Source organism: Telmatherina bonti (genome assembly GCF_933228915.1).
Source record: "Telmatherina bonti genome assembly, chromosome: 19".
NCBI classification, from domain to species: Eukaryota; Metazoa; Chordata; class Actinopteri; order Atheriniformes; family Telmatherinidae; genus Telmatherina; species Telmatherina bonti.
This window is the reverse complement of record NC_136617.1, coordinates 22,647,736-22,667,925: the sequence shown is the minus strand read 5'-3', so window position 1 is coordinate 22,667,925 and position 20,190 is coordinate 22,647,736. Positions and strand designations below refer to the sequence as shown.

The window sequence follows — 20,190 nt, the reverse complement described above, 5'->3', positions numbered from 1 at the left end:
AAGAGGAAAATAGTGCAACTCAGATGGGATCCAAGTGATCATTTCTGGGCAGATCAGAGCAGTTTTGAAACATTTAATGTAAGAATAATTTTTTTTTTTTTAAAATTCTTTCTCCCCTTTAATAATACCAGTAGGTGTTGTATTATGCATTGCTAGAAAGTCTGATTAGCACCCCTCCACCCGAAACTTTCAAATTGGTAGATAGTAGACAGGAATGAGATTCTGGAGGCAGTGGTGACCCTACATTTCCAGAATGTGGCACCTGACTCCATCTTCCAGGATGACAATACAGAGCAGGATCATTCCAGATATCTCCTGAATTTGAGGCTGCACAGGTTGGAGTAACCTGCTCTGACTCCAGACCTCAACCCAATTCAACACATGTGGGATTACCTTTGGTGTACTAAAAATGACCAGTGAAACCTGAGTGCTTGACCTTCACTTCTGGCCGAAGAATGGGATGCCATCCCACAGCAAAATGTGACCAGGCTGGTGAGCAGCAGGTGGTGTTGAGCTGTGTGGTTGCATATGGATTTCCCACATGTAGGCTATTGTGTTGCCATATTCAGTCCATCTGAAGGCTTCATAGGGATAAACGTATACACACAATTTTCTTTTTCTTTTTTTTATTTATTTTTTTAAAGATTTCTTTTGACGCTACTTCACACAAAAAAACAACAACAACAACACAAAAACACTTAAATTTTAGGTTCTTATAGACTCCTCAAAGTTACAGTAATGATAGGAAAAAAAATACAAAGAGTAATTTTGTGCTTTTGCAAGCCACTGTATTTGGAAATCATTGTCATCAGCTGCTAAAAACATCTGGACTCCACAACAAAAAGGACAAAGGAAACCGTAAATTGTTTTCATTATGCCAATTTTAATTTTAAAAAAAATACAGTGGACCGACAAGAACAGTAAAAGGTTTTTCAGTTTTAAAAAAAGTCTTTTAAATTTGCATCTATAACACAGATTGAGGACATTACATTTACCCCAGAGATTTTAGAAATGCACCAAATAAAATGTACAACTCAAAACTGAGATCTGGCTTTAAAAAAAAAAAGGAAAACCCAAAACCAAAAGCCAACATACAAAAAAAAGATTCATGCATTTTATGCAGCTTGCCTTCAGGTTATATAAAACGTATTATAAAGTAAATGTGCCTTACCTTAAAGTTAATTAAAAGGAAAATAAAAGCTTGAGCTAACCTAAAAGAAGTGCATTGAAATGATATCTACAGTACTGTGCAGCACCAGAACTCTTCCAGGCATCAGCTGTTCAGGTATCATGACGTCACTCCAGCTCCTTCTTAATACTACAACAACATAAAAAAAAATGTCCAATGAGTTTGTAATCAATCTACAGCTGGTGGTTCTGGTCTATCTAAATCTGTTAATAATTTTTAACATGTGTATGACTACACAATGTTATTCTTTAGGGTTTAAAAAAAAAAGTTTAATAATTTTTTAAAATACATTTTTGTCCAACATGTTTCTTCAAACCCAATGACGCTTGAATCAGTATTTACTTCATATTCAGCAGCCAATCTGAATGGCTGGAAATTTCAGTACATGCCTTCACACATAACAAGAGTTCATTTGTTAGCACAATTCAGGGCTGTTTTTTTTCAAGTAAACTAAACTAAACTAAAAGCAATCACTACAGACATAAATACATAAGTAGTCATGTTCCTCGTGGCTTAATCATGGTAGATATTGGTTCAAATCAGCTGCACATGTCTCTAAAGTCTAAACCTGTTCCCATCATAACAGTTTGATCCCTATCCCTAGGATTAAACTATACAATGATAGTAGAGGGACTTACCTTTCCAAATACTCATGGACATTGTCGTGACCATTATAACGCGCCAAGCCCACCAGTATACCAGTGGCACAGCGGCCCTCCTTCTTGCGACACAGACTGCAGTTACACATTCCTCGGCAGATGGGACATGACCACGTCTAAACAGAGACAAGACGGCCCAAATTAGAGAAATGTTTGCTTTTCTGTTTTTGTTTTTTTTTTTTTGCTCTGAATCTGGATACAATCTTTTTGAGCCATCTGCTTCTTCAGTTGTACTTTCACCTCTTTACTCCTAACTGTATCAGACAACTTCAAAATCTCTCAGTGAGCCATGTGTGAGCTGTGCTATTTGTTAAAACAACACAACAATCATGCTTCTGCTCCCCACAGTCTTTTCTGTAATAAATAACTGTAAATACTGTAAACAGAGTACAGAACAGAAAAAAGTAACAAAGATGCACATGTTGATCTGTGAGGAGGAATAAGCCCCAGCAAAAAGATACAATTCAATAACATGATTGACAGTTTTGTTTTTTTTTTAAAAAAGACCTAAAATGAGCACAAAGTTTGCATTGATACAACATGTTTTAAAATAAAAATAACTGGTCCAAATATGAAACCCCTGCAGATTATTCTCTAATACGTATATACAATGAAATACCTGGATTAACTTTGGTTTGGAAGTAGAGCTACATCTCAATCACACAGCTGGCAAACTTTCTTATCTTGTGTTCACTTCCTCAGCTGTCTCATTCTATCGACATGTTTCAAACTGGAAGCAAAAGCCCCACTCAGGACCATTTCTGCATCACAGAAACTGGTTGACAAGCTACCTTAAGAACATGTACGAGCAAGCACATTTAATTTCCCAGCAATTAAGATTATTCAGACCAACAAGAGAAAAAAGGGAAAAAATAAAATAGCTAACCCCCCCCCCAATATATATATATACAATGTCTATAAACATCCTGCATTACAGGATAAAATAGCTTTTATAAAACTGCCCTGTAATCACTTAAAGTTTACCACACAGGTTGTGTGAACTGACCGGGTCAAGCAGCACAGTGCGCACATCCTCTCCGTATCGGTTCTTCAGGCACGGTCCACAGAACTGACCTTTGACCCCAACACAGAAACCACTGCGACACACTGTCTTTGTGTCAAGAGTCTTCTGTCTACACTGATGACATGAACTTCCCTGGAAGAAAAGGAATAAGGTTTTAAAAAAAATCCTCAATAACACAGGAGATCTGACAACATCACAATGCAAACAGCACAACATGATGAAGGCCTGACATGACTCACATTCTCTTTGTCCCAGATCTTGTCTTTGCTGCGGTATGCTATGTTGTCCAGGTCCTCTTCAGTGATTTCGTCAACAGACCTCACCACATACCCACTCTTCCTGCAAGTCCTCTTTTTCTGCCTTCCCCCAACTCTCTCTTCATCCACCTGTTCGGTTACAGTTGACAGATTACCGATAAAACTGAGAGCCCGCATACAGGAGATTATATTAAGATGTAATGTGCAACATAATGGGTTTTTAAAAGCAACATTTCAATTCAACTTCTGTAGAAACAAGGCCAAGATAAAAAAAAAAAAAAAAGGACTTTAACTAACTCATGGCAGTAACACCATTACCGGTGATCCCTCAAATCTAATATATATAGTTAAAAGAGCATAAATCTAAAATTTGATCAAGCTCAACCACTAAACTGTCTTCTGTGCTTTGAGAAATGTAATTAAAATCTCAAATACTCCCATTTTATTTGTGCAGTTTTTACTAATTAGTTCTCCTCTGTTCCATTTTCCACGCTAGAATGGGCTGCATGATGGCAGCAAAATGGAGCAGGTCCAACCTAAAGTAGATACAGTCGACTTGTTTCTAAAATCAATCATCATCAAGTTTATTTTTCCAAAAGATTTTTACACGCTGGTTCGGAGGCTATGTTGCTCCAGGGATTTCTCTGTCATTTAAACTATTTCAGGACTTCGTATCATGAGTTTCCATAATAACAGAAGAGTTATTCACAAACTGAATCAACTGATTAAGCTATCCAAATCCAAGATAATTACCAGTAGTGAAATAACTACAAATCCCAAACATGCTGAAAAAAGAGGGAAGAGGATGCAGGATAGGTGCGTAACAGAGAGACAAACAAAGGAGATTCAAACAGTTTCTTCCAACCTTTCTGATGGGTAATATGAGATCATAGCTAACAACACGGATGAGCTTTAAGTGCTAACAAAGTGGCAAAAGGAATACAGGCAATGCAGTATTATGTACTTCACCAAGACATGGCTACATGAACACATCCCAGTCTGTAATGTATCTTTGCACAGCTTCAAGACTGTGTGGGGGCCGCAGTACCATAAACAGCAGAAAGCTAAAGGGAGGCGGAATTGCAGAGATTTTGAACCAACACTGGTGCCATCCTGGACATGTCACTGTAAAGGAGAAGATCTACACAAAGGACATCAAACTGTTAACTATGAGTCTTCGTCCATGTTATTTTCCTGTGTTATTTCGGTACGGGTTTAAGTTTTCCCTGGTATCACTGCAGATGCAGCCTGTGACGTCACCAGCACCATCATTGCTTGGCTACAAATGCAGCATCCTAGAGACTTTGACAACATCTTCCTCTCTGTAACTTTAGCAACATTCACTTCCACCTACAAGCCGCCATTCAGCAGTAACCTGACTATTATAACCTGGTCTAATGAAGCTGAAGATGCCGAGAGGGTGCTTTGAGGACACATACTTGACTGTTCTTTGTGAACCACATGGAGAAGCGATCAATGCCATGACTGAGTGTGTGGCAGATTATATTAATTAATTAATCTCATATTAAGCTGTGGACAGCATCATCCCAACAAGAACATGCTTTCCCATTAAAAAACCTCGGATCACCACTGACAATGAAAAAGCAAATAAATAAAAAAAAAAGATTTTAAAAAACCCTTCTGGGAGGGAGACAGGGAATTATTAAACACACAACACAAAAACAACTAAGAGAGATCACCAAGGGGGATCAGACTGACTGAAGTCAGGACAGAGCTAATGAACTGAACGCGTTTGTCATTAGGTTCAGGTCCCCTCCTTCCTCCAGCCCACACACGCTCCACAAGAAAACGGTTTTCCTGTCACACCTCCATTCCGTCACCCTGCAGCTCAGTCATGCACTTTAACACAGGCTCATAATCTGCTACATCCGAACATTATGACACCTCCTCTTTCTCCACCTCTAGCCTGTCTGTCTCCTGCAGTCAGGTGAATAAACCAGCTGGAAAAACTGAATTGGACTAAGGCTACAGAACAACATGCGTCAGCCCCAGAGTTCTGAAAATCTGCACAAAACAACTATGTCAGGGTTTTCAGCACCTTATCAGCACACGCCTGAGTCCGAAAAGAGTTCTCGTGTATGGAAAACACCTTGCATTGTTCCAGTATCTGAAAAAAACCCACTCCCGACCAGTTTCACAAACATTTTACACCCTGAAAGTCTTTGCGATACTGTTTTTACCTCACCTAAAAATGCAGGCGGATACCTTTCAGGACTCATTACAGTTTGTTTATCGTAATGGGCTTGGGGTTAAAACATTATCTACCTGCTTCAGGGAGTCCAATCTCATCTGAACCAATCAGGAAGCACTTTGAGGAGCATGTTTCTTTTCTTATTTCCCAAGTGCTTTTAATACAATTCAGCTTGCTATATTATGTGAAAAACTCCGAAAATTCCAGGTAGATGTCTTCACAACCACATGGATTTATGACTACCCAACAAACAGTTGTGTTTGTGACAAAGTAGTCAGCGATACTGGAGCACCACAAGGGACAAGACTCACCATTTCTGTTCACACTATACACCTCAAACTTCCAACACAGCTTTGAGTCTATCTGCAGAGACTCTCTGCTGGCCCTGCAGTTGTCAAAGACAAGAAGCTGAGTGCAGAGAACTGGCAAATTCGTAAAAACAATCACCTTGAATAACACAACCTACAACACGGATGAAAAAGTGGAGGTGATGGAGGATTAAGTGCCTTTGGAGTTCATCTAAACAACAGACTAGACCGGAAATGTAACAGAGGCCATCTACAAGAAGGGACAGAGCAGACTCTACTTCTTAAAGAAGCTCAGATCATTTAATTAAAACAGAAAAAAAAGTCTCCTACAAATGGATTTTCCTCTGGGATTAACATTTTTTTCATGTCTTTAGTTATAGACGAGTCTACCACAGTGGAAAATAAATTGTGCGTTGCACATTATACCTCCACCAGCCTTTGGATGTCCACAGTCCTGGGGGTTCTGTGATTAATTGTCTCACTCTTTTCCTCCACTGCAAAGTTCTCAGGAGGCCGAGCTTTGCGGGATGGATTCCTCCTTTCTGACCCAACATCTGATTCAAACTTGCGCTTTTGTGGTGTTGCCCTCTGTGACACTCGTTTCTTTTTCTGTAGAAAAAAGTAAAGAGGGTGTTTAAATGTCAGAAGCATGTAAGAAAAGGTAGCACAACATACAGCGTGTGCAACAATAATGCAACGTGTGACAAATGAAAGACAATGCATCTATCTACATACTCACAACCTCTGGGATAAAGCTGAAAGCAGCAAATGGCTCAGCAGAAAGAAAACTCTCACAAGCATGCGATCATCCACAAAGTGACATATTTACACATCAACTCACTTCTCCTTTAGTGTTTGAAACATTAAAATCAAGACTAGTTTTACATCTGAGATGAACAACTATCTTACGTGACTCAATTATAAGCTGAAAACAAGTCATTAAGTTCATAACTGGAAAATGAATAATTTCTCTACAAAGTGATTTGTTGTTGGATTCTGCTTCTGTGAATCTAAAAACAACAGCTATGTGATATTCACTGCCAGCTCTGGGAAACACACAGAACACGATAAGAGCTGCTTGTTTTTAGCAAAATCAAGAATTTAAAACTTTACTAGCCCCTTTGGACAGTTTCACTTGAGGACATTAATACTCGGATCTCCTTTGTGTCAGCTTATCCAGGACACTGCTGCGGGAGCTTTGACTAGGACTAAGAGATCTGAACACATCATCTCTGTTTCATCTTTATACTGGCTCCCAGTCATTCACAGAACAGATCTATAAATCACTACTGATAATTTACCAATCCCAGAAGGGTTTAGGCCCAGAATACATCTGTGATATGTTCTGAGAATATAAACCTAGCAGGGCTATCAAATCCAACGACTCAGGTCAGCTGGTCCAGACCAGAGTCCAGACAGAACATGGAGAAGCAGCATTTAGATGTTATGCTGCAAACAAGTGGAACAAACTGCCAGTGGAGATTAAACTTTCACCAAATTAAAACACTTTCAAAATGCAGATTAAAATCATCCATTAAAACTAACCTGTGGGGTGATGGGCAGAGTCAGGTCGGCCATGGAGCTCAGATCAGCAAACAGTTTTGCCAGCTGAAAACCACAGGGAGAAGCAGAGTCAATAGTATCTGACAGAAACTGGGTTCGGTATAGTTTAAATGTTCACATCACTAATTACGCCAACAGATGGATACGCTCATACACACACACACAAACTGAGTTCATTACCATTGCTTTGTTTTCCTGAATGTTTTTGTTTCGTTTTGTTAGGCTTGAAGGCTGAACTTCCTTTTCCTCATCATCCTCATCATCTATGTCCTCCTCTTGCTTCTGTTTCATGGTCCGTATTCTTCTTGCTCTCTGTGACGGAGGACTTTCTTTCACCAGCTTTTTGGATTTTTTCTCTTTTGCTTCTTTTTTTGGGGGAGACTGCTTTTTGATCGGAAACCTGGGACAAATTTTAAATGAGAACCGAAATAGACAACTTATTTTTACCTCATCAAATGTCAACATACACAGAAATCCAGAGACTTGATATTAAAAAAACACCTACATTTTTTCCCAAAAACAAAACCATGAAACTCCTTAATTCAGTGTCTGTTTGTAATAACTTCCACTCACCTAAGGGCGACTAAGAGACTCCTCCTTTTTGGGGGAGCCTCCTCACCATCAGAGTAAAACCCTGTGTCCACATCGCTGTCTTCTTCTGAATCTGCTGCCTAAAGCAGAGAAAAGAAGCACATAGGCTGGGGATTTAGCAGCAACAATCAGTAACAAGCATCTTCATCATCAAAACACTAACTTTTCATACCTCAGTGTTATAACTTCCTCTGTCCTCTTCCTCCTCACTAAAACCTTCAAATTCCTCCTCACTGTCTGATTGGCTGAATAGACGTGCCAGCTCAGCAGTGATAAACTTGGATTTGAAACATGGAGCCTGTTGGATACATCAAGCAGTTTCGTTTGTTTAAATGACACATCTAACATGTATATAAATATTATTACTTAGATGTTAATGCAACGGTATGTCTTCTTGTCAGTAAGTCTTCAAGGAGCAGCAGAAAAGGTAGTGACAGATCAGAACTTTATAGGACACTTATTAACCAGACTCAGTTAAGCCACATAACATTTCATATCTGATACTTTACACCAGTCTATCAGTTGTCTTTGACACAAAGGGAAAGAAGCAATAAAAGAGTTATCATATCAGATGTGCCACTGGGAAGCTTACCAGATCAACATAACTTGGGCTAGCTGCCACCAAGGCAAACTTATCTGGAGTTTGTACCGGCAGAGACCAACCTAATCCTGAGAATAACCTTATCACTACAGACCTCCTGTACCAAAGCATGGTAACACAGTTGAAAGCAATGACAAGATTAAGTGGAAAAGGAAAAGACCATCAGTCTAAGTTTTGTGTTCACTAGATTTACTTCCCCATTGAAGGGGTCCCACGGATCCAAAAGGTCTTTTTTATGAATAACTAATAATTCATCCAACCCCCCACCCCACTTTCCTTCCCACCTAAAATAAGTGGCAGAGCTGATGCAGATATAAGGCATTCTTTTCCAAATAATTATTACAACTCCACTATGTAAATAGTGCAGATGCAGATGTATATATCTCGTATGTATAGACAGATGTATATATCTTATATATAAATATATATTATATTTTATATATATATTGTATATCACATCTTTAATGTGCATTGTATATAGTATTTTGCGCGTTTTGCTTGTTCTTTAGATTTTTTTTTAACTCGTAGTGGATTTTATTTATATTTTTATTTTTATTATTATTTACTACCTATTTGCACTATTTCATTGCACCTTTCATTACTATTTGCACCCTCCTTGCTGTTTCTGAGAGACTGTGTAACAGTGAATTTCTCCACTGTAAGATAAATAAAGTCTTATCTTATTACTACTAACTGCAGGCTATCCATGAGCAATACACTACTAAAACATGCATCGACATCTTTCTAGTTGGGCCTATATTCAATATTGATAATCCCTGATATAACTGATAATCCATAATGTTGATAAGGCCAATAACTGATCAGCTAATCTGAAAGAAAAGAAATTTTTCATTATTTTTTCATGAATTAGTCACATGATCACAGTGATATAATTCTGTTAAATAATCTATTTGTCAATAAGTCATTTTGGATGGGACAAAAATTTCAATTCTGCTCCTAAATCTGATGAGTAAATTTAAGAAGCCTTTTCTGGTGGCATAAAAAAAGATATGATACATGACGCAATGACCTCTGACCTAGCTCCTCACAAAAACACCAAACAAAGGTTTCAGCTTTAACACCAGTTTACTTAATCCAAAGATTCGCCTGGGCACTGATTGTAAGATCGCGGGTTACACCAGTTTGCAACAAATAGCATTGAGAAGATAATCTAACATGCTACTAACAAGTACTGATCTGTAGCCAACATGACCTCACTTGTGAAAGTCTGTTTTGCAGCTTCAATGCATGGCTTCATTCAGACACACTACCATTTAAAATTACCTCAAAAAACCGTGAGAGAGAAAACAACTCATTAATATACATTGTACACGTTCTTACCTTGGACGTGAGAGTCATTTTTATTCGTTTAATGATAAGTTTACCGGTAACTTTAGTTTTAGCCCGTAAGGCGAAATCAATACAGGAGGTGGGTTTAAAAATCAACCGCTAGAGATGTCCCGTACGCGTTACAGTGGGGGTGGTAGTTAAAGCGCACATGTAAATATTTTGTCAACTTCAACTAACTTTAATTTTACCCTTAATAAAAGAGCTTATGCTAAGTAAATAATTAGTTACTTTAAATTTAAATTATGTGATTTTTCTCTGAGGTGTATAAGCGTTATCATTTAATACGCCGCCCCCCTACATTCCTAATGGTACCTTCCATATTTTCGCGCGAAAACGGGTTGAAGGCGTGCTCAGATATTTTGCACAAACACTTTTTACCCACGGATGAGCAATTTTTAATTTAGTATACCAGACCGTACAACACACACACGCGCACCCCCCCATTAAAAAAAAAAAAAAAAAAAAAAATTTATATATATATATATATATATATATATATATATATATATATATATATATATATATATATATATGTTTTTTTTTACATTTACATTACTTTTTTTTTTTTTTTTTAACTTTTTTTTTTACATATTTAGACATATTCAAAATATGTCTGTGTGTGTTTTACAGCAGTGCAGTTTTAAATGTATACTGAGGGGTACATACTAAAAGCTTTGTACCACTGTATAAATGTGGCGTGTTACTTCTTGCCAGTGTTGTGTTGTTGGTCATGTATAGGAAGAATTGGAGGGAAAAACTGAGCAAGAACAGACTGAAAGTGACGGTTATTGATCCATGTCTAGATACTGTTGTGTTGCGTACAACTTAAATTTATGCCAAGAGGATTTAGCCAATAATAATTTACAACATTGCAAACACCCTCTATGAAGGATATAAAAGACAGCAGCATGTCATCTGCTTCAATAGGATTCTTTATAACATCCAACAGTGCAAGAAAAAGTCTGATAAGACATCTCGCAATACAGAGCTGGAAAGTGCCAAGATCAAAAGCTACTTATTATTATATAGTAGTTATTTAAAAATATATCACTATAAAGCTGGACCTGACAAATATATTTTATTCTTTCATGTTTTGTTGCACGGAATGACAATAGATAAATGATAACATTTGTTTGACAATAAGTGGACCACAAGGAAGATCTGCTGCATTGTGTTTTTATTATCATTCTTTATATCTTTTGTTCAATGTACCAAAGAACAGCCTGTGTTTCTATACCTCTTTGGTTATATAGACAGCAGAAATGATTTTTTTTTTTTTATTTCTCCCAAATAAATAAACAATACAGGAGAAAGTATGTTTTTATTTAACAGAAAAATTATCCAACTTTTACAGTGGATTATTTAATTATAGTCATTTTCTGAATACCTGCCTCCTGTAGCTTCAGGTCAACATAAGTAAAGTCATTAGGTGGAACTTTCACTTCTGGCAAACTGAGTAAGATTTACAAACAAAAGCAACAGCTTTTGAGCACATATCATTGTTACACAAAAAGCTGTCGAACATCAAGATGTGTCCACAGTTTTCATTTCCATTAGCGTTATAGGGTTGTCCTGGGCGCCACAAGGTAAAACTGAACTTAAACTCATCAGACCACATCCATCCTCCTTCCTTGAGAGCATCAGTGAGTCCAATCCAGGTGAATCCCCAAGCAGGATCAAAGTTCTTGATGAAGAAATTAACAAAATTGTGTTCTTTTAGACTGTGGATGGACACCAGGTTGTCTCCTTCTGACACACAGTGGAGCTTTGCTTCACCCCAGGTCACATGGTAGGCAACATACTTGTAGCAGCGGCCTCTTATTTGTACCAGAATATGGGACAGGTGTCACGATGAAGTATAATTTCCTGCTCATCTGATGGATACGCCCAAGTGAAAAGGTGCCTATTTCTTTTTCAACCAGATGTTGATGTATGCTACCAGTTCCACATGAGATTTCACTTTTTATATATCAAACAGAGGGTGTCTCCACTGTTGGTGTGATGCCATTGGCTGTCAGCAGTAAGTAACTAATGCAGAGATGCAGTAACTGTTTACATAAGATACTAAGCAGTTATTTACCAACATTAATTATGGTGTCGAGTTATTCCTGAAAGATAATTCAATAGATAAATTAGTCACAAATGTTACATAAAACACACATACACAATCACTTGTTGAATAAAATGTTAATTAAACTGCATGTGAATTGTGTATATTTATAAAATATTAATTATTTATCAATTATTTTATTTTGTAGTATATTTATATCTTTTATATCTAATTCTGTTTTATTTGAGCTTACTTTTACATTTAGTCTCCAGCAGAGTCCGTCCCGGTCAGTCCATCACAGAAGTGCCACGGAGAGACTAATAATCTGTCACAGATATAACCTAAATGAAGAAATGCATTTTCTTTAATTTTTTTGTAAGGTTCTGAGCAACATGTCAAAATGAGTGAGGCAAAGATGAGGCACACTGGGAGCAGTGGACATATGTTAGAACCAGAACCATATGGGTTGTTTTCAAGGCTTGGAGGAAATCCACAACTCCCAAATCTATGTTTGATAGAAAAATTATTATCACACATTAGTTATTGGTTGGACAAATTATTTGAATTAAATGGAATTGAATTAAAAATATATCTTTCTCAGTGTGTTTGTTCTGTTATATGGATGAGCACCAAGAGAGGGCGCTATAGAACTGCATGTGATAAGAAGAGAGTCACTGTGAGAGGAAGAAGAATAACCTGAGAAGTGAAGCAAAGCTTTCCGGCCAGTTCTTTTTATGTTCTACAAAATATCACATGATGTCAGAGTGTGTGCTTTACAGCACTGCAGTTTAAAATGTAAACTTCATGAGGGGTGCATATTAAAAGCTTTGTACTATATTAAAGTGATGTGTTACTTCTTGCCAGTGTTGTGTTTTTGTTCATGTATAAGAGAAAAAGGAGGTAAAAACTGAGCAAAAAACAGATTGAAAGTGACGGTTATTGATTCATGTCTAGATACTGTAGTGTTGTGTACAACTTTTATGCCAAGAGGATTTAGCCAATAATAACATACCCCACTGCAAAAACCCTCCATGAACGATATAAAATATAACAGCATGTCATCTACCTCAACAGGAATCTTTGTAACATTCAAGAATGTTACTAAGTCCTATTAGACACCCGGTGAGGTGTCTAATAGGACTTTTTCAACAGTGCATGGAAAAGTCCTATTAGACACCTCACCATGTGTCTCCAACACTTCAGCAGGAAATAACTCTCGTGGTAACTGTCCAAATTTCTGGTATGACTTTAGCAACTGCTGTTACAAATGTTGCCACCTTGATCACCTGGATTGATGCAAAGCTTCCCTGTTTGTCACAAGGAGCCAACCTAGGGGTCCATCCACAGTCAGAAAGAAGAGGAATTTGTGAAATTACTGATTAAAAACTATGATTCTGTTTAGGGGGCGAACTGGATGCGACTCTGATGCTCAGAGGGAAGGAGCATGGCTGTGGTCTGATGGGTCCAAACTCAACTTCACATTTTGGAACAAGAGAGAGCCAAACAACTCTGGGGAAAGTGAAAAGTGTGTACACACCAACTGGAGCACAGAGAAGAAATAGAATGACAAAGAGTGTTCGGGAAAATTCACTTTTGTTTGTGAATCTTGTACAATTATTTGAGAATGGAGTATTGTTATTAAGTGTTCAAATGAGACACTTAATAAAAATCTTAAAACAAGTTTATAGTCTTCATATATTAAATGTGTAGTTTCAGTAGGATTTCTGCTAAAGTAGTGTGTGGTCCAAACCTGTTCTGGAGAAGCAAAATGTAACACATCTGTACGATTTAGTCTCCAGTAGAGGTCAGCAGAAGAATGTTCTCTGATGAATCACAGTAATCGTCTGTTTAGGATTATAGTGACATCTTGCAGTAAGATGTCGCTATAATAATACCTACCTCTGACATTACCTCTACCTGACCTCACCTGAGCTCCTCTGAACATAAACATCTTCTGCTCTCCTGCAGTGGTGGCGTGTTACCATCCCGTCTTGCTGAGACTTTTGGGTTCTCCGTTGTCTGTCTGATAAAGGCCTTAACAAGATTTCAACTAACTCACTAACAGTCTGATGCAAGAAAAGTAAACAGAAACAAGGGAATTATGAGACATTGTCAACAGGATAGGATGAAGCCATCTGCATCTTCTTTTTTTTTACTCTCCAAGTTTCTAAGACTGTGAGGAAGTCATAGATGATTTTTTATGGGACTTGGAGAAATTTTACTTTGTTTGTTTGTGTTTCATTTTGACAGTAACGTGAGATATAAATTATTTCCTTATATAACGTAAAAGCACAAACCCCAGTTGAGTATGTTTGTATTGGTCTGTTCTACATTGATTGTTTGGTGATTTGCATGAAATGAAACAACAAGAATAGTTTTGGATAGTTTTGGATTGTCAATCCAAAACTATCCATTCTAACTAACTATTATATGAACAAATAAATGGGCCCACCCCATTGACTGGATGGACTGGCGACTGTCCAGGGTGTACCCTGCCTTTCGCCCAAAGGCTGCTGGGATAGGCTCCAGCTTCCCCGCAAGCCTTCATTGGATTAAGCGGTTAGGATAATGAATGAATTTATGAATGAATAAACGGGTCCAAGCAGATGGTTTATGGATTTTAGAGCAAACTTACAGACGTGGGGTCTCAAATCAAGCATCAGACTGCATGATGGTCAAATTCTTTTCTGAGACTGTGTGAATAGTTATAGAGAGGATCAGGTGACCATTCCAGTTTAAACCAGACATCACTATCTTTTCTGACAATGGCAGATTATGCAGGTAGCACAAACAAAGGGTTAAAAAAACATAACAAACAAATGCAGTGTTGAACATAAGCACTTATTCCACTCAAAATAATTAATGTGTGCACAGTGTGGTAAAGTAGAGATACCCTTTTTTCCAGCTGGCGAAGTCCACAGTGGAACCATCAAACCACATCCATGTGACTCACTGATACAGATAAAGAGACAAAGAGGCCTGAAGGTCTCAGGTCACATGGCACTACTGCCAGGAAATAGAAGCAGTTTAGGCTCAGGGTATATTGGGTTTGAAAATATGCCAAAGGTGGAAAACTGCATTTTAATAGCAAGAGGTAATTCAATCCTACACATTCAAGGGAAGGGAGGTTTATTTGTGTAGCACATTTCATGTACACGACAAGTCAAATTACATTATATTAAACCGTTACAAACATTACAGCAGGGTCTAGGAAGCATTTAACCTACAAGGCCAAACATTTCATACTTGATACACATAGTTTCTGAGACATTTTACATCACTTTCTGTTAGAAACTTTAATCAAACTGTTGTTTACCATCTAATAACAAAAGGCCAAATATAAAACTTAACATTTTAAAAATGGGATTTTTTTCTGCCCAGTGGTTCTAAGTTTGGGCTTTAAAGGATTAAAAAAGAAATCAGTGACATTAAATAAAGAGTAAAAAACTGAAATAATGTAAATAAAATCCATTAAATAAAAGTTAGTGTGAGGAATTCATTGTTATTTTGATAAATGCAGAAAATATAGAAACATTGATTTGATTTAAAGCAGCGATGAGTTTCAGTTTCAGCAGACCTTCAGTTTTCTGGGAGTTTGTCCACATGTGAGGAGCAAAAAAACTGAACTTTGCATCCATGACATGCCATCTCTCACTCAGCAAACAGATAGCAGACTTGACCTTGATGACCTGAGGGATCTGGCTGGCTCAAAACAAAGAAGATCCTGAATGTATTTTTCCTAAACCATTCAGTGCTTTATAAACCAACAGCAGGGTTTTGAGGAGCACGCTAGTTGGTACTTTTCATTACTGCATGTAGCAGTCAAGGTCAATAAACAAACAAGTAAACTGAAACAGAACATGTGGAAATACATGGACAGAAAAGGGTATACAAACAAAGAGATACACAATCACAGGAAATACATCAGTGTCATCACTATTGATGTATATGTGTAAATGTGTATATGAGAAAAACATTTAAAAAAAAAAGAAAGCTATTATAATTAATCAAAAGCAGTGGTAAAGAAAAGTTCCAAAACCTGATTTAAAGGTTTTGTGATTTTTTTTGTTATCGGTTCTCATTTTCAGCCTCAGACAACCAGGAACTCAACAGGACCGCCTGTATATCCTGCACTATATACCAATGTCTTGAGCACTTTTTGTTTTGCTTTACTTATTTTTTTTTTTCATCTTTTTTAATCACAAACAAAAAAACTCTGACATTTCACTATTTTTTATTACACAGGAAATGAGGCATTTTCTCAATATCTCAATGTAAAACTTAAACCATGATGTATTTATTATCTTTCTCTAGAAAAATATGCATGGACAAGTAATCAGGGGGCCCTTGAAGGTGGCTTTCACATAGGAACCAGAATTTTGTGCTATGAAGCCTCTATATTTTCAGATATATGTTGATCATCCAGGAAACAAGTGATGAAATAATGTCTTCATTTACATATCAGAGACCCCCGTTCAAAATCCATTTCACAATTACAGCAAAATTCTGATATTGTTCATATTTTCTAAAAACAAGTTAATGTTTAGTAAAAGATTTCTGCACATAACATAAAGTTAAACACTTTTAGATGTTATTTTCTGGATTTATCTTAACATGTGAACTCGGCAAGAGTCAGAATAAATTTCTCTGCAGCTTTGCACAAGCCGCACGAGATACACAAACAAAAGAGTATTTTGATCCACAATGTATGTCGTTCCATCCCCGAGCGCCATCACTGTTGGTGGTTCCACAGTTTTCGTGTCCTTCTTTGTTGTTTGGCTCTCTACTGTTCCAATTCTTGAAGCTGATTTTGGACCCATCAGACCAGAACCATGCTCCTTCCTTCTGAGCATCAGTGAGCCCAATCCAGTTCACTCCCTCAGCAGGATCAAAGTTTTTGATCAGCATTTTGACATAATTCTCCTCATCCAGACTATGGATGGAAACCAAGTTAGCTCCTTGTGACAGACAGTACAGCTCTGCATCAGCCCAAGACACCAGGGAGGCAACATATTTGTAGCAGCTGTTATTGAAGCTGTACCAGAACGCGGGACAGCCAGCTCCACGAAGAAGCTGCATTTCCTGCTTATCCGATGGAGACTCAGCACCCAGAGACAGACCAAACAGGAAGAAGAACAACAACATGATGGAGTTTTATGCCTGGAATCAGAAAAGGTGTTGACGTTATGTTATAATCCACACAGATGCAAGAAAGATGAGAAAGATGACAAACTGCAGTCTTTTATATGTTCAGAGAAGGCGTTTCCACGGTGACATCACTGGTCAAAAGTACTTGAGAAGCAGATATTCCATATCATTCAGTTTTACGACTTTAATCTTTCAATTTATTTTGAACATAGTTTATACGTCCTAATGGTGGATTTTAATACTACATGTTCATGACGTTTTATCTACATTTAAAAAAAAAAACAACAACAACAAAAAAAAACCATTTCTTAGTCAAACAGAAAAAAGAAAAACTTTAGGAGTGTTTGTTGAAAAATCAGCCTGGAGCCGAGCTAAAAAAAACCCCAAAAAACAGGCTAATTCAAAGTAAGCAATAAAAGCTTGTGATTATCTTCACCTGTGCTGCTCATTATTTTAACACCTGCTCCAGACCTGCTCAGTGGGAGATCTTCTATCTTTGTGCAACTTTCAAGCCTTGTTTCATGTGCCCTGTTTCTAGAAGATTACCTGGTTTTGACCCTGCCTATCCCCAACTACTGTCTCTGCTTCTTCCTTCTGGTATGAGAATTGACCTGTTGCCGAACCCTGCCTGTTCCTGACCCTGCCTCTAGTCTCTGCTCTTTGGATCCCTTCCCTCTTCTGAGACCTGTGTATGACCCTGGACTGCCTTTGGAATCTGAGTATTTAGATTGGGGAGATCATTTTCCCTGCCCTGGAGGGTCACTCTGGGGCTTCCTATTCACCCAGCTCCTGGTAAACATTTGTTTTGGCCTCTTCATTATCATTCCACCCCTGTTTTTTGCTCACCTGTTTTTGTCTTCCAGAATGGCAAGACCACCTTAAACACCTTTTTTTTTTTTTCCAATAAATCTGTTTTACCTCCACTATTGACTGAGTTTTGGGTTCTGGCTTCGTAATCCTTACAAATGTACTTGTTTCAGTAGAACAGTGCACTCACATCAGGATAGTCCATTAGAATTGGTCCGATTGGGTACTTGACTCAGTTTTAGAGGGCGTATCGATGCAAACCGAGAACGTGTTTATGCTGCACTTTGGTCAAACGAGCCAAACCATTAGAGTAATGTATCCCCAGTCCCACAAAAGGTGGGAGTATGTAGTATTTAGCAAAAGAGAGAACAAGACCCACGTGAAGAAAAAAGCTGATGCAAGATAAACAAAACTATCGTTGTATTGGGGTTTTTAATTTTGTTTTATGCTAGTGTACTGCAGAAACACACTGCAACAATAACCACAGTGTGAGCAACAGACAAGGCAGAGGACCCTCAACACGATCAATATGTATTCACTCGCAATGCTGTGTCAAATGTAGGAAGTGACTTTTTTGTGTTTGTAGGCGGACTGGACATATAAACGTTTGAGTGTGTGTATTCATGCATGCATATGTGTGGGTATGGAGTGGGGGAGGACATAGGGGGCAGTGTTTTTAAATGTGTATATCACTTTGTGCTATCTTTTTATTATATGAAAAATACTTTATAAATAAAATTTGAGTGGTTGATTATATTATTGCATTTGTTCTAAGATCATGCTAGAATACAAAGATCTGCGTGTCTCCTATAGTTGTCGAACACTGTGATATGACTGCTTTGGACAAAAAGCTGTAATAGGACCCGTGAGTTTAGGGACTCATCTTGGAATGTCACATTACATGGTAATGTTGATATTGGGCAAGCTGGAGTCAAAGCTTTGCCATACAATGCTTCAGGTGGTGTGCTGGACCACTGTCTTAGAAGCTTAAATTTTCTCAGTCCATTTCGCACAATGTAACATTGTAGCAGTAATATCCAGTTTGAGCTTGTGAAATTGTAAATTAAATCACATTAAAACAAATGTTGTTCTACTTTAAAGTGGAAGTAGGTTATTATGTCAAAGTTTTTAGCCCTGATCTTCAACCCAACATGAGAGTTGTTACTGTGTTAAAGGTGGAGTATGTAAGATTTTCAATATTTTTAAAATAAATTAACTAAAAAAATAACTACAATCATAATTAGATTGTTTTTTTTAAACATGTAGGTTCCAGTCTGTCCATATTTGATGTGTTATTAAATTACAAGTTTAATTAATAACAAAGACCTTATTAAATGTTTGCCTACGAGTAAAAAAAAAAGTGCTTTTTGTCATTTGTCACAAATTAAACTTGTAATTTAATAACGCATCAAATATGGACAGACTGGAACCTACATGTTTAAAAATCTAATCTAATTATGATTGTAGTTATTTTATTAGTTAATTTATTTAGAAAATATTGAAAATCTTACATACTCCTCCTTTAAAGTTCCTTTGAATAAAGTTAAGTGCTGTTGTTTATTGTAGTTATAAATCAATCTGGGGTTCAGCTGAAAACAAGCAGGAAAAAAAGGAAGCAATAAAGATTTGTTAGTCATTCACCTGAATATGTCTGCTTTTATTATTGTGATTATTGCAACACTTATCTTATTACACTTATCCAAATAAATAACATGAGATTCAGTTTATGTTCATTGGTGTGTTTATTGCATACAATTTACTTCAAACTTGAGATATATATATATATATATATATATATATATATATATATATATATATATATATATATATATATATATATATATATATATATATATATATATATATATATATATATATATATATCAGAATTTAGGTTTTAAAGAAAGTTCTAACATTTAAACAAACACTTCATTACTGTATCACTGTTTGTCTCAGTCATGTAGTGCATTCTGGGAAACATTTCTTCCTGGTATTACTTCCTGTTGGCCTCCGCATCTATTACAAAAATAGGAAAATGTTAGATGCTTTTCAAATAAAGGAAATACTCTGGGTTGGACCTGGTTAGACTACACCAGGGGTGCCCAGCTCTGGCCCAGCTCTGGCCCAGCCCTGTCTCTCCCCTGCAGGTTTTCCATAAATCCCTGTTCCAACAAACCAGACTCAAACTAATCAGTCCTTGTGCAGAAATGTATTGGCTGTTGGATCCATTTAAAGGAATGTTTATCAAAAACCTGCAGGAACACATCGGGCCTCAAGGACCTACTTTGGGCACCGTGGATTTGAATTTATACTGACATCTTTAGTAACATTTTCATTTGCATGTGGTGTCATGAGCCCAGGCAGAGCAGTGCAAAATGCAACAAGTCACCATCAATGAATTTCATTAGGTTAAACAGAAACAGGAATACTT

General features: G+C 37.2%; 2 protein-coding genes across 2 annotated transcripts; both read right to left on the bottom strand.

Moving 5' to 3' along the window:
• Window positions 1–1,247: 1,247 nt before the first annotated feature.
• On the bottom strand, window positions 1,248–9,769 carry cdca7b (cell division cycle associated 7b). The gene is made up of 10 exons (XM_079258619.1): window positions 9,746–9,769; window positions 7,976–8,101; window positions 7,786–7,883; window positions 7,393–7,612; window positions 7,195–7,257; window positions 6,076–6,258; window positions 3,112–3,258; window positions 2,855–3,004; window positions 1,828–1,964; window positions 1,248–1,318 (listed from the first exon to the last, which is right to left on the bottom strand). Exons 1-10 carry the CDS (start codon window positions 9,761–9,763, stop codon window positions 1,297–1,299), a joined length of 1,164 nt encoding a protein of 387 aa, XP_079114745.1. The 5' UTR covers window positions 9,764–9,769; the 3' UTR covers window positions 1,248–1,296.
• Window positions 9,770–11,192: 1,423 nt separating this feature from the next.
• LOC306769975 (C-type mannose receptor 2-like) lies at window positions 11,193–16,949 on the bottom strand (the record flags this gene model as incomplete). Its single annotated transcript, XM_079258743.1, has 2 exons — window positions 11,193–11,569; window positions 16,541–16,949. The coding sequence occupies 2 exons, from the start codon at window positions 16,947–16,949 to the stop codon at window positions 11,193–11,195; spliced, it is 786 nt and encodes a 261-aa protein (XP_079114869.1).
• Window positions 16,950–20,190: the final 3,241 nt, after the last annotated feature.

Coding starts and splice junctions, on each gene's coding strand:
- cdca7b (XM_079258619.1), bottom strand. Junction 6,259..7,194: donor CTCTGCCCATCACCCCACAG/GTTAGTTTTAAT, acceptor TTTTTTCTACAG/AAAAAGAAACGAGTGTCACA. Junction 3,005..3,111: donor AGATCTGGGACAAAGAGAAT/GTGAGTCATGTC, acceptor CTTTTCTTCCAG/GGAAGTTCATGTCATCAGTG.